Raw genomic sequence first — 14,762 nt, forward strand, 5'->3', positions numbered from 1 at the left:
GTGTGCTTCCTCGGACAGCAGCGTGCAAAGTAAGGAGTTTCAGAGGGGCTGAGGGGGTGATTTCGGCGGAGCAAATCTTCGGGGAAAATTGGCCACGACTCACAGACAATGAACGCCTCGAGAGCCTAAATCTCAGTATTGGGAGAAGCTTCCGCAGATAGTCGTCTGATAGAATAGGGAAAAAAGCGATCGTTTTGTCGCTTTCAGGCAATGATTTGAATTCCCGACAACGTGGTCCTAAAGGTGCGGAGATCTCGATCAGTGGTGTTTAAATCACAAGGCGGGCATTGGCACTCTTACGGCTGCTTTATCCGTACTCGCTCGAAGAACCGAGCGGCAGGAGGCGACGAGGATGAAACGAGTGAACAATATAAAAGGAGAGTATATCCAAAACCACAACGACGAAGGGGAAATAGATGTTATACAGATGATTTGGAGTGGGAGTGAAAGGGCAGAGAGGAACCAGTGAGCCAGAATCGGCGGGAAATGGGAGGGGAACTAACTATTAGAGACAAGCGGGCGGCTGGGACTTCCAGAGCGGGGAGTTTTCAGTATCTAGTCAGAACCGAACCGATTCGATTTGGAAAACCGATTCTTTCAAGGGATTTTCATTTTTACCATTATTACTATTATTAATGTTGATTTATTCTGATTTGTGCCTGTGGGTTCGGTTTGGTGTAGACGTTCGCCGACGAAGATAACGCAGCAGGTCATCACCATCAAGTCTACTACTGGCATATTTAGTCGGAGCTGCATATCCCTTGGGGTCTGTGAGCTGGAACATCCTAGCTCTTGTTCTTATTTCCTGGGGATCTTCATTATTGATCGGATGATAGATACCTATGGAGCAGTACCTCAAGGTGTGTTCGTGATCATCCTTCTCTTGGCCGACAAGCAAAGGCGATGACTTTTCCATCGCCAATTCGCCATGCAATTAATTCATGAGATCCTCAGCCCTTTCCAAGTCCAGGTCCAAGCAAGCACGCTGATGAGGTGTCATCTCTGTTGATGACAAGCCTCGTTTAGACAATGATTATCTTTCTGACGGATCCAAAATGAATGGCTCCTGGACGGCCCTTGATTGGACCTTGCTTTGCTACTCCCTGTGCGGATTCTGATGCTACTGCAAGCCTTTGTTGGGGTGCGATGGTAGGCTTGGTACCTCTCCCTAGGGGGCTGACTGGCGGCTTGTAAGATTGGTCCTTATCTTTCTTCATCATCGGCCGCTTTGAAACGACCGTCAACAGCCCAGACAAACATGCTCCGTAGCTTTGATCAGCTGCGATTGCAGAAAGTATTTGATCACGACATTTTAGAAAGGCTCGTGCAAGGGGTGTCCTCCCAGCTGCATTGTGCTTGTTGAGAGCGTGGGCCCCTGCACGTCTTTGTCTGCATCAAGTGGAGACGCTGAATTATTCCACAGATGTGACAGCAGATCACATCTAACCAGTGTAGGTTGTAGTCACCCTTTGATTATTCCATCAAAAGAAGACTTGACAAATCAAAGGGCATCATGAGGAACATAAGGAAATGGTACAGGGTACGGAGTACAATAGAAAAAATATTGCACTTAAGGTCTCGATTTCAATAGACAGATCAACAATAAGTTTTCATTATACACCTGATAGTTGTGGCTCCTTGCAAGATATATCTGGTTCTGGCAATAATAAGATGCTATTCCTTCGAAGTTCTTGCTCGTATTCAGGGCAATCAATTCCTATTCTTTTTGTTGACTCTACGAGAAGTACCAAGTCATCCCTTGTATTCTACAAAGTATTATTCAGATAAGCGCACCACAACCACACAGAACATTTATGTGGTTTGCCACGCGTGTTCCGAATGGTTCGCGACAGGAGCTCGGTTACCTAACTTGTCTCAGGTACCAGACCCATAGTATCTTCACTTTGGGCCTTTTTCCCTTTTTTCTGACTTGGGTGTGTTTGTTTTTATTTGTAATGGAGGGAGCTACTAGGTGGTTCCAGGGTTCACCGTCGGATAGCTGAGCGCTACCCAGGATCCAGAGTCCAGAATTACGACGTACTCCATACTCCGTAAATCCAGGGGGATACTATCGGCCTGGTACCGTGGATCAACCAATTCCGCGGTCAACAAAGGTTGGTTGATTCGAGTCTGTTGGTGCAGAAATAAGAATAGGTACTACTAGGAGATACTTGATCAGGTACCTCTGGAGAGTACTGCATTCTCTAGTAGTCCTTAGGCATCGGCAGAGAGAGATTTATATTCTTATTAATCTGACTGGTGCAACACAGGAAAGGCGGTGTACGGATACACCATCTGCAGACAAATCATCGCTTGTTGTTGATCCCAAGAGATGCGCAGGTGAGCCCCAGAGTCCGTTGATTGGAGGGGCTTAAAGCTGTTTGTCGCATCAGAATTCCCTCTTCAACCCGATAAGCGGAATCTCTGAGAATTAGTGTAAGTAATGGGGGCCAATACCGAGTGCTGGAGTCTCGTACCTAGTCCATACTCCTTTTCTGAATATTGAAACTGATTGTGGCAACTGGAAATGTGTACAAAGGGAACTGCGAACCACTGTACTTACCGACTCAATGTCAAGATCTCCATCCTCGATGCTACTTTAATATATACTAGCCGGCGAGCACTGCCATTGCGTTACAGGTCAACTACATTATTGATCTTTAGGACAGATAATCATGTCAGGTTGGCAAACAGATCCAGATCTTGCGACACTTTGCTACTTGATACTAGATCATTCGGATCTTACAGTCCTGGCCCTAGAAATAGGGAGGTCAAAGCATGGGCCTGGGCCCTTCGGCGCTACAGTAGACTCTATCTACAGACTACAGCACACACCCTAAGTTCGTCGCCTCATTTTCTCACAGTCATCCTTGTTATTGGATGTCTAGATTCTCAACCCATTCCTCAAATAAGTTGGAACCGGAAGTCATGCGCAGCGCATGGTCTATCTACATACCTTAGAGACTCCATAGTCCATACAGAACTTCCCCTCACTCGTTTGAGAGTTATCGCTTATCAGTGGGGCGTTTCATGTTACTACCTGACCTAGACTGACTTTCACATCAGCCAGACTCTGGAGTCATCCTCATTGACGCTTTTACCGTCATCGAAGCAATTGTAGCTTTCTCCTCGACATAAAGGGCAAGCCATCTCTAGTCCATCGAGATATTATCGCTGAACCTCATGTCTGCATTTTCGATGACAGCTTGAGCACGAGGTGAACAGCATCTCTCAGTACCCCGCCGATGCATGATACAACAGTCGTTGACTGGTCAGAAACTAAGGACCGCTCTACCCCAACTCTACTATTGCTAATCAACAATTTTGACTCTCTGTCATCTCAGTGATCTCCACGCTGGTCTGGTCCAATGATCACTGCGCTCTGATCCACCCGTCTGTGCGATTTATGCCTGTCAGTACGGCACTCGCATAATGGAGAAATGCATCCGTTCTCGAGTCCAACTCTAATAACGTTGGATACTCTTAAAATCTACCTTAACTACCCGTCTTGGTCACTTCATCTCTAAGCTCACACGTGATAAATTGGCCCTCCACGATGCGGCATGAACTTCCTTCAACTCACGAGAATAGCACCGAGAGACATGATCTCACCAATGTCCACCGCACAGTGCATCCGAACTAATGGACAGTGAGCTCTCGCAGACACTGGTGGATTGCCAGGTGGCAAAAAATATTGAAGTTGCGGTCAGCGGAATCTCGCGCCACAGGCCTCCCAATTGACGAACCCCACATAGTCAATCCGGGAAGGATTGACAGGGCTCAAGTCTTCTAATTCCTTGCTAATGAGACCTTGCGAATTCGGGATCTCTGGGCCCTTGTATACGTTGAATATCCATTGTATGGTTGTACCCATTGTCCAGCGCTACGCACTGATCAAGTCGTCAATTGCAATTGGCTTTTGCTCCGGTCCACCGTCACGGATGGAGGCAAGCCTTTTGAGTGAAGACCCAAGAAAGATCACTTTAAACGCCTTCCAGATTGTTGCCCAACTCCGCTAGTTTTTAGAGTTGACTCATTCTCAACAGGAGTGGAGATGGCAGCGCTGGCTTGGCTTGAACACGGGGTCCTGAGTGAACGTTAGCGAATCTTAAGTCGTAATGTCTCTCTACGACTACGAGACGTCAGGAACAGACGAAACGATCATGCCACTTCAGGTGAAAAAGGAGATGCCATTTCGGAAAGCTCCCGAGGCCTACAGTGGTTCCTACCACACGCAGAGAACACCTCTCGCTGGGTGGTCATTCGACCGCCATTCTGCCCCCAGCATTCTCCGAGAAACAACTAGTCTCGAAAACTCTTGCCAGCTCACTCTGCTTGGGCTGACGGGGCGACCGCTCAGGTCAAGGTGGTGATGTTATGCAGCCAGAACCTGTCGCATTTCTTGGACGTGCATCCTGAAGTTAGGTTGAAAGCACGTTCCATTGGCTAGTATTGATAGCTGGCATCTCGTGCAAGCTAGAAACTGCAACAGCTTGACGGCAATATCTAGTTAAAAGCTACGAGAGTCCGATAGTTGGCCAGCGACGAGATCTTAATGCAGCTGGCTGTATTTGGAGCAGAGTTGCTCCAGCACAAGATCATTCTTCCAAAATGCACTTGGACTGAACGTTCCAGCTGTATACAAACTGAGATCAGTCGTTTAGCCAGTGATGTATGGCCGTTCCCAGTTAGTTACGTCGCTTGACAGGGTCTCTCGTTTGATCGTAGAGGTCTTTTGAGCCAGATGAATCCCAAAACCTAGAAACAGAATACATTTTTGCCCATCTTGGATTTGGGGCTTTCCCTTGGGGATGGCAGACTGATGAACACTCGACTTGACCTCAGCCGATTCTTTCCATTTTTACCAAATGCCCGCTGAGCGTTCCAAACTGAGTATCTAAACTCAAGGGCTAAGATACAATGTCGAAATAGATTAACAAATCGTCGATGACGGCTGTCAAAATCTATCCAAACAGTCCTGAAATGCTATTTACGAAGCTATGAAAAGCGGCTGGTCCGTTGGTCGAGGACTCGAGCTAAAGGCCTAACCCTATACTTTAAACTACTAGCAAGTCTTCTGTGACTTGACGGAATCCCCGCCGTATATCTAGCTTCATGAAAATTCTTGCCCTTGACACCCGCTCCAAGCTTTCGTGGATCAACGGCAAAGCAAGCGGTCCTTCTGGCGATAGCGCTCAGTTTTCGATAGTCAACGCAGTGTTATGACTCCATTTTCACGCCAGTTACAAACTTGGTTGATCAACCACTCCTGAATGCAGTCGTGTATTTCTTCGGGCATAACTTGTATTCCCAACGAGCGGCTCTTACTGTTATAGGATAGCCTGGCAGGATGAGCAGGGTGTCAGCGTCAAGGGAGATTACCACAGAAGGTCTTTGACTTACCGAGAGGAAGTCGTAACCCTCCCCGGCGCTTTTCTACCATCATAATCCGAGACACGAATAGGCCGTCACTTGGGATGATAAACCCTTTACCTACCTTAGATTCTCAGGAATACGATGTTTCTCTGGCAACCTCTAATTCCTCCGTCATAAATGAATGAGCGATTCTGGCAAGAAGCAAACGGGCAGACTACTCTTCACTGTTAACATCAGCCGCGAGCTCCTGCCTGCTAATCCAAGGACCTTGGTTGTTCCAGAACTTCAAGGGAGCATTCTAGCAGCAGTGGGCAAAAAGGCGACTAGCACTCAGGTCTGTTCTCTTTCAACTCATCGGTCTTTGTGCTTAGAGTGGGACTCTTTTGTCATCACTGAACTTAGGTCTTCTGGGCTGAGTTCATGCTGCGCTCCGCGATTGTGGGCAATAATGTGAGTTTACTCACAGACAACAGCTCTGAGACATTAGTACTTCCGTTACTGGCAGGTGCGCCAGTCGCACCATAGACGCATATAATTCAGTCAATCTTTTCACCCCACCCCGTGGCATAGAGTATACTGGCGACGGCACAGTGTAGCTGAAGTAATAGTGAAGGCAAAGGCTAGCGTCCGTCATGGCCTGTGAGATTGACAACCCCACTCGCTGGAAGATCAGTGAAAGGCACAATGTGTGCTGTCTCCAGGTCTGCAGCCACTTCATCCGATCCTTTTCTTGACACGAGCCTTTAGAGTTTGGCTGTCCGCGAGGATAGTCTTGATGTCGACATCATCATACTCGGTACGATTCACTGATCACATGAGCATCTCAATCGAGCATCTGGGTATACCAACAGTCCATGCAGCGCGCCATACTTTGTATTGGGAGTGACTCGAACATCTCCTGGCTAGAAATAGGTCTTTGAGTGAAGGAGATCGCGGGGCTGCCGAGGACGTGTTCTGCATATCTATGATTGAGAAGGAATAGATTGGACCGTCCGCTGGATATGTTGTGCTACTTGATGGGGGGCACTTGTCCTCCTCGCCCGCATAACTGTCTGTGATATTGTACGACGGAAAGAAGTACTCATGAGCCGCTTCATATACATTTGGTACTCCTCAAGTCCTGGAGAATCGGACACTGGCATCAGAGTTAGCTAAGCCCACGGCATATCGTTCAAGGTGTAGGATCTTACCTCGGGTTGCTGTAAATTGACATTGTTCTTATGGTAGTAGTATATCCCAAAGATACATTCCTCGGAGGTATTGAGTGTCCAGTATCAATGGCTCGATGATCTTCCAGCATAATAACATGCGCATGCTTGTGGCTCTGGCAATTTGAGCTATGACTTGTAGCCAATGAGTAGTTAGGTGTTGCCAATCGGAGATATCTGGTCGCCAGACATCGAGACCTCGGAGATCAGGATCTTTGAAACCCATCACAGCACCGTTGGTTGTATCGTTGTCATTGCCACTGGAGCCTAGCATAGGTGATCCCCACGATGAATCCTTGAAAGGAGGGATCGTAGCTTTTGGCACGGCGACCTGTAAGCTGATCCAACGCGAATCTCTCGCATTGATAGCTGAATCTAGAACCAGATACAGCATCACTGTGGAAAGAAACATACCTCTTTCCTGGCTGTCGCAAAATAAACACCGTATCCCTGGATGGGATGCTTTCATCAGGTGTTGCTGACGACTGGGGAACCGCGCACAGTTGCGATTCATTTCGGATTATTGCGTTAAATAGCCACCATTTCAGTCAATTGCTGAATGATGCCATACTGTAGTTTGTTTAGACCGGTGGTATTATTTAAGAGATATTCGTCATCTTATTCCTGCGCGAGAGCTGAAACTCTCTCGAAGAGCATTCTTCGAATGCCCCAAGGCAAGCTCCCCCGGCTTTCATTGCATGCTTGGGTTTGGTGCAGATCTCTGATCTGCTTTGGGCTTCAAGACTGAAAGGCCGAAGATCGCAACCAAGCTGGTGAACTTGTTATATAGCCTGTCGATAGCCATCAGCTCGCATAGTCATCCTTCTGCTCTTCAGTGAAGTTGTAGTATCCACTGTGGGAAGGGGTTCCTGAACTTTTATAGTAGTTACCCCTCTAGGCGTGCGGATTGTACGCGGGTCTCGCATTTTTATTGAAGCCTCTTGATGAATCAGGCCAGAGTTCAGAGGGCGCCGGGGAGGGACGCAAATAAGAAAGTGTATACCATTGATGGAAGAAGAGAGATGTAGATTCCAGAGGGGTTAGGGGAGTGAGGTGATATATATGCCTACGAAGAGCAGCTCTTTCACCACAACTGATATGAAGAAGTGAATGAACAGGTCTACAGTGAATATGATAGAACATGTGAATGTCAAGTATTTATCATGTAAAGCTGCAATCATTGAATGACGTTACTGTCATTCTGATATGCTTTCTGTTTCCCCACATCGCATTCCATTAGTATTCTCCAACTCCAACACTCTCCCCATCTCTCGGGCCATACCACTCCGGACATTCTACTTGTGACAAGCCAATTGACACTGACTCGGCACTGATTTATAATGTTCTCGGCCTTTGACCGGCTCACTCACATACGTAGAACGCTGTGACTCACCCTAGATACGCCCGGCACGACACTGCGTTGCAACTCATCGTCCATCCAATCCATCCCATAACTCCAGCAGACTGCCGTGGGGGTGGGCAGTCCCCATCTGGTCAGCCGGGACTAGACTCTATCGACTGAAAGAATTTTCTTACGTCCACTCAGGTCCCTTCTTTGTTGCTTGAATAAGTGTGCAGGAGTGTATATATATCCGCCCTTGACGCGCTCTGCTGGATTGATTGCGCATCCAACACCATCTCATTCATTCCTAGACAATGAATCTCATACAAAGGCCCCCAAGATATGTCATCGCCAGTATCCTCTGCTCTTGCGGAGGGTTATTGTTTGGGTAGGGTGTCTCCATGATACATCATGCTCTGCAGTAAGATTATATTGACAAAATAAACAGGATGGACACCGGCGTCATTGGCCCTGTCACTGTTATGGACAGCTTCGTGTCGGAGTTTGGGAGCCAATCTGCATCCGTCCACGGACTAATAGTCTCGTCAATCCTGATTCCAGCGGCTGTATCGTCCTTCTTCGCAGGATACTTGGCAGATAAGCTAGGCAGGCCGACAGGAATCAGCATTGGGGCTTTGATCTTTGGTATCGGCGCTGCTATCGAAGGTGCAGCGGCCCAACTCGCCATGTTCATTGTCGGGAGGTGCATTGAGGGTATAGGCGAAGGTTTGTACCTGGGTACGCTGGTTGTGTACGTGAACTACCTTAGCATTCATTCCATCGCATTAAACTAACTGAATACAGGTATATCTGCGAGATCTCCCCAACGAGCGTCAGAGGCGCATTAGCCACTGGTCCGCAATTGCTCATCACTCTCGGTCTAGTGATCGGCTTCTTCACCTGCTACGGAACCGCGCGTCTCGAGTCTTCCCTCTCATGGCGCACACCGTACCTCATCCTCGCATGTCTCTCCGTCCTCTTCTCAGCCGCCTCGTTCCTCTTCCTCGTCCCGTCACCCCGCTGGCTGACCCTCCACGGCCGCCACGAGGAAGCCGCAAGAACGTGGGACCTCCTCGGCGTGGGCCAAGCCGAGCGTGAGAAGGTGGAAATTGAACAGACCAGACAAGCCAGGACCCAAACCCTCCTCCCCGCCGGCCCAGCAACCACTCTAAACCCCGACCTCACCACACACACCTCCACCCCGCCGCAACCCCCCCTCCAACCAGCCAGCCACAAGCTCCTCGACATCTTCTCCAAGGACGTCCGCGCCCGCACCGCCCTCGCCGTCTTCCTCATGGGCTTCCAGCAGCTCTCCGGCATCGACGGCGTCCTCTACTACGCCCCGCTGCTCTTCGAACAAGCCGGCCTCGCCTCCTCGAGCGCCACCTTCTTCGCCTCGGGCGTCTCCGCCCTCGTCATCTTCGCCGTGACCATCCCGGGCCTCCTCTGGGCCGACCGCTGGGGCCGCAGACACAGCATCATCGCCGGCGGCATCGGCCTCAGCACCACCATGTTCCTCATCGGCGCCCTCTACGCCGCCGACGCCGTCCACCCCGCCTCCGGCCCCGGCCGCTGGTTCGTCATCGTCGCCATCTACCTCTTCACCGTCATCTTCTCCCTCACCTGGGCCATCGGCATCAAAATCTACGCCGCTGAGATCCAGCCCCAGCGCACCCGCGCCTCGGCCACCGGTCTCGCGCACGGCAGCAACTGGGTCACTAATTTCCTGGTCGCCCTGACGACCCCCATCCTCCTCTCCAAGAGCAGTTTCGGCGCGTACTTTCTCTTCGGGGGGTGTACGCTGCTGATGGCGTTGGTTTGCGCCATCTTCATGCCGGAGACCAAGGGGAAGTCGCTCGATGAGATCGAGGAGGCGTTCAAGTCCAAGTCGCTCGGCTCGCATTTTGCCAAGGCCATCAGGCCTATTTCCCGGTCATCGGATTGATGGCTCTCTTTTCTTCAGCTACACTGTAGAAGAGTCGTGGGAAGAGACCAGAAGGTCGACGCATAGACAATCACGTACCGTACAACCTAAATGCGAGGCTACTGTGACGTACTGAAGATTGATACAGGCTAATTGAAATCGACAATTATTGAATTAGAATCTAGACTGGTTAATGACTAGGACGTACTGGCACTCTCATCTCTTCTTGAGCCTTCTGTCCTGTACACTCCACTCCATCTTCAGGTTCTAGATTATATCGGGCTCTGTGCACTAAATAGTGGACATGGCTAGAGCACCGGCGGGAAATATACATAGAGTCGGATATGCATGCAGATGGAATCAAATTCTGGCAAGCTGGAGAATGTAGGAAAAGGGAGTAATGAGTGAAATGGATTATGTGCAGAAATGAAGGGCCATTAAGACTTGGAGGTCAAGAAATCCACCGCCTGAATCGGAAAGATAAATGTCAATTCAGTCTCTTTTGCAAGCTGAAATAGTCGGTGTACTCACCTTGTCAATGTTGTAGTCGAACTTCTCTAATGCAGCGAGCGATTCATCGCGGGGAAAGCCCATGCCCGTAAGCCGTTGTAGGATCTGGTCATCTTCCACAGAATCTGTCTGAAGGGCCCATCCGGGCGGTTTGCTATCCCCGGACGCTGCCGGTTGCGATGCCCCATTGGTACCGGTGGGGGCGCCTTGAGTATTGTCCAGAGGCGCAAAGAGGGTCTCCCAGTCGTGCGTTGCCGGTTGCGAGTTGGAAGCTGCAGGTGATACGGTGGTATTATGACCTAAGGCGTTCACCTGCTGATCAAAGTTGAAGAAATCAGAGTGGTTGGCATGCCCAGGGCTGCCACTGGGTACTGCCATCTTCTGCTGTGAGGGCGCGTCAAAAGAGAAGTCGAAATCTGCAGTGTTTTTATTGTCAGACGGCTCAAAGTCGTCGTCATCATCATCGTCTTCCGCTTCTTTCGCGGGGGCAAGATCCATTCCAGCAAAAGCAGCGTCAAAATCGGGAGCACTAGGCTTGGTACCGGCCGAAGCAGGTGCAGCGACGGGAACATTCCGCTGAGGCTCCCCACCAACAATCGGGGCACCAGTGCCTGCTTCTACTGAATGAGGGGCATCCGGAGCGACTGTGGGGTCTTCGCGGTTTGGCAAAAGGCCGTTGAATTCAGGTGGCATACCGCCAGACGCTTCCTTCTCTGCGCTCTCATCATATTTTGGTGGGCTTTTCTGGGCCTCGGCGGGAGGAGGTTGACTAGTCGGAGTTACAGACCCTGGCGCAGGAAACGCCGCCAATTGAGACGGCTCAATCGAGTCAGTCTTAGACGTCTGCTGCTCTTGGGGTGGAACAGCCGGCGTGAAATTGTCGTCAAAACCCAAGGGTGCCTCGCTAGCGGAGCTGTCGTCGTCGTCGTCGTCATCATCATCATCATCATCGAGCTCACGTATCGGCGGGAACTCGGAGAACGCGGCAGGAGCTGTACCATTAGGCTTGGGTGCCTCAGCACCCTGCTTCATAGCAGCAAAAGCTTCTTCGAAATCATTCGCGTTCTGAGACTGTGACCGCTGATGTGCTGGACCGCCAAACAGCTCATCGAAGCTGGGGTCCTTTGCTGCCGTCTGGTTCTCGTTGGTGGTAGGCGAAATATCTGCTGTTACCTCTTTTCCCGCGGCGACTGGAACTTCGGGGAAGCGCTTCAACTCTTCAAACTCCTCGAAGGGAGACCGTACTTCCCCCTGTTCTGTAGATGTAGAGGGGTTTTCGGTGGCACCTGCTGGGGCTGGAGTCCCTACAGTTGACGACTCAGGACCACCGAATCTGCTGGCTGGTGGAGATGGCTTAGTAGATGAGGTCATAGACTGTGTCTCGGCCAAGGGGAGAACGTTAGGGGTGAACTGCCGAGACTGCGGTGGTTCAGGTACGGGTCCAACGGAAGGTGGCGGTGATACGGAGGGGGTCGGTACCCCGGATGTAACAGGAGAGTGGAGTGAAGCCTGCCGAGAGTCGGCGCGGAATGAAGTGGGAGGTGGGGGTGTAGCAGTGGTTGGAGGAGCAAAGGCAGTGCCAAAGAGGCTGTCAAAAGCACGCTGCTGTTCGCTCGAAACCTGGGGGGCCACTGCCTGGCCGTCGCTGGATGCCGTAGTAGTCCGTCTGAAGAACGGGTTGTTGTTTTGACTGGCTGTGGACAGAGCAGGGCTGGCGAGTGCGGGGCCAGCGCTTGCAGATGCCGCGCTTTCGTCGGATCCTTGAGGTTGTTCCTTCGAGAGTGTATCCATCTCCTCCTGGATCCTGTCGCGTTCACCTTCCACCGTAGCTAATTGCTTCTTATTGATGGCGACGAGGCCCTTTTGCTGCCGAGCGTCAGAGCGCGCTTTCTCGAGGGCAGGCTTAAGCTGGGCGACAGCCGCATTAGCGTGGCGGATTTTCTCTTTCAAGCTCGCATTTTCCTGCTGGTCGGCGGTCAAAGCAGCAGCGACTTGGTCATATTGAGTCTGCAAATCTTGCCTGCTGCCCTCGATCAACGCATATTCTTGTTGCAGCCTCTTGGTCTCCGCCTTGGAGGCATTCAGTCGCTCCTCAAGAGCTTTGAAGCTCTTGACCTCTTGCTCGTACATCGCTCTGGCTTGCGCTAACCGAGTCTCAAAGTCACGCTTTTGCTGAGATGTCTGAGACAGCTCGTGCTCCGCTGAAGTGCGCTTCGTCTGAACGTTTTGCATCTCCTTGGCGAGCGAGCCAATCTGGTTGGACAGGTTTGCCAGCTCGGCCGTTTCTTGTGTGAGTTTATTGGACTCTTCAGGGTCGTTATCACCTAGAAGGTCATCCGATGGAGGCGGTGGTGAACGGACAGTTGGTGGGGCACCGGCTGAAGCGCCAGTTATCTGAGGCTGGAGACTCTGGCCAAATGAGGAAGTCGGAATGAAAGGCTTGAAAGTCGTCGAATTGACTGGAGGCGACGCTCTGGAGGTTGGTGAACCCGGCGTTTGGAACGGCGTGTTGGAGCCTCCTGTAGACTGGGGTAGCTGTGAAGGAGCTGCAGATGCGGGCGGCGCAGAAAATGCATCAAGACCGAAGAGATCATCCGCAGCAGATCGGACACTTAAAGGCGGCGGCGCGGCAGGAGCTGCGACTGGGGCCGGCACTGCCTGCGCCGTGCCAGGCCGCCGCATACTAGGAGGAATCAAAGCGGGAGGAAGCGTCTGCGGCAAGGGCTCCTTTCCTGTACGCTGTGAACGGACCAGATACATTGCAACCGCAAATTCGTCCTTTGTCAATTGCCCGTCAGCGTCAATATCCGCGAGATCCCAAATCTGAGCTAGGACTTCTTCAGGCAATTGAGCTTTCATGAAGAATCCTACAGCCTGGTCACCAGTGATGACGCCCAACTTCGCAGTATCGATCGTCCCAAATATGGTATCGAATTGCGCCTTCTCTGCTGGAGTGATAAGCCAATCTCCGCCCGTTGACTGGGCAGTGAGCGGTGTTCCAAACTGGGACCTATTCAAAGGGCTTTGAGTCCGCTGAGGTCCGGTGAATTGTCGCGGAATGGCAGGCACCGGAGGAACGTCGAGGCCAGGTCGGGCCCCCACGGAGGTCCGCACCGGGCCCCTTCTCGCTGCCGCCTCATACAAGCCAGGAGGTAAGGTCAGAGGGATACCCCTCATGGCGCCCGACTTGTAGGAGGCCAAAAGGTGCATAGCGATGATGAATTCTGTGGCATCGAGGGCGCCTCGTTGCTTTGTGTCTGCTAGGTTCCAAATGCGGCCAAGGATCTCGTTCGGTAACCGTGCGCGTTCAAAGATCTGCTTGGCGATGTCGCCTGTAATGCAAGCAATATTAGCCTCAGAGCTATATATCTCCCCATTTTGAGACGCAGGATGCATGCCTGGGATAACCCCGCTCCTCGACACATCAGACTTCTCAAATAGCGCTGTGAATTTATTGACATCTTCCGGGTTGAGCGGAGGGACTCGAATTGGCCCACCAGCTGGCGGTGGGCTAGTCGCACCAGCGTCGCGAGAGGTGGGAGATGTAGGCTCAACGACGACGCCCTCAAACCTAGGTAGCGGCCCAGCTAGAGAAAAGAATTCAAAATCAGCGCTACTTCCCCTTTTTGCATCCGTAGCCAAATGATTCTCAGGATACACTCACGTTGCAGGGCCAGCTCCTCTGTAGGCGCGCGACCAGCCTGGGCGTGTCCGATAAGACGTAATACGACACCGAAGCCAGACGGAGTCAAGAGCCCCCTGTTCTCCTTATCCGCGATCTGCCATATCTACACATTGTCGGTGACCAGTCAGCAAGACATGCGCGAGAAGACTCAATCCATGGAACAGAACTTACCAATCCGAGTGTCTCCGGTGCAAGCTTGGTTTTCTCGAAGAAAGGAACGGCAATCTCGCCGGTGATGACGCCGAGGTTGGTGGTATCAGCGGCCTGAAAGAGCTGGTAAAACACCCGTTTCTCCTCAGGTGTCAAATTGAGATTTGGATGGCGTGCTGCTAAACAATCGAAGAATTCCGTCAGTTTCGTCGCGCTTGGAGAAGTTGCAGTTCGATCGGGGGGGTTCGGTTGTTCTCCTGAGGAGTTCGCCTAACGACAGGCTGGTCTACCATTGCGGTGGGTGAGACTTACCACTGTCAGCCATGTTGGTAGCTCAGGAGGAGTGCGCCTCCTCTTCCTTCGGTCAAATTTCGCGGATACCCGTTGAATTGTGGCGTATGAGGTGGTGGAGCGGAATGCCGTGGACTAGAGTGAAGATGATGCCACGAGCATGGAGTCAAATTGTAAGGGGAATGGGGGAACGGGAGTAGACGGGATGACGGAATCGAGGGGGAAGCGGACTTATACGGACGGCTCGATTATAGTAAGAGAAAAATGTTGCAGGAA

The 14,762-nt window shown here is 51.2% G+C and overlaps 2 protein-coding genes across 2 annotated transcripts; one reads left to right on the top strand and one right to left on the bottom strand.

The window, feature by feature from the left end:
- Positions 1–8,375: 8,375 nt before the first annotated feature.
- On the top strand, positions 8,376–9,871 carry Aspvir_006179 (putative MFS sugar transporter; the record flags this gene model as incomplete). The annotated part of the gene is made up of 2 exons (XM_043269387.1): positions 8,376–8,677; positions 8,731–9,871. The coding sequence occupies 2 exons, from the start codon at positions 8,376–8,378 to the stop codon at positions 9,869–9,871; spliced, it is 1,443 nt and encodes a 480-aa protein (XP_043125322.1).
- A 416-nt stretch (positions 9,872–10,287) lies between these two features.
- On the bottom strand, positions 10,288–14,520 carry Aspvir_006180 (EF hand domain protein; the record flags this gene model as incomplete). Its single annotated transcript, XM_043269388.1, has 6 exons — positions 10,288–10,317; positions 10,382–13,692; positions 13,759–13,947; positions 14,025–14,148; positions 14,217–14,452; positions 14,508–14,520. 6 exons carry the CDS (start codon positions 14,518–14,520, stop codon positions 10,288–10,290), a joined length of 3,903 nt encoding a protein of 1,300 aa, XP_043125323.1.
- Between the last annotated feature and the right edge of the window lie 242 nt (positions 14,521–14,762).

Source organism: Aspergillus viridinutans, assembly GCF_018404265.1.
Source record: "Aspergillus viridinutans IFM 47045 DNA, scaffold_4, whole genome shotgun sequence".
Lineage (NCBI taxonomy): Eukaryota > Fungi > Ascomycota > Eurotiomycetes > Eurotiales > Aspergillaceae > Aspergillus > Aspergillus viridinutans.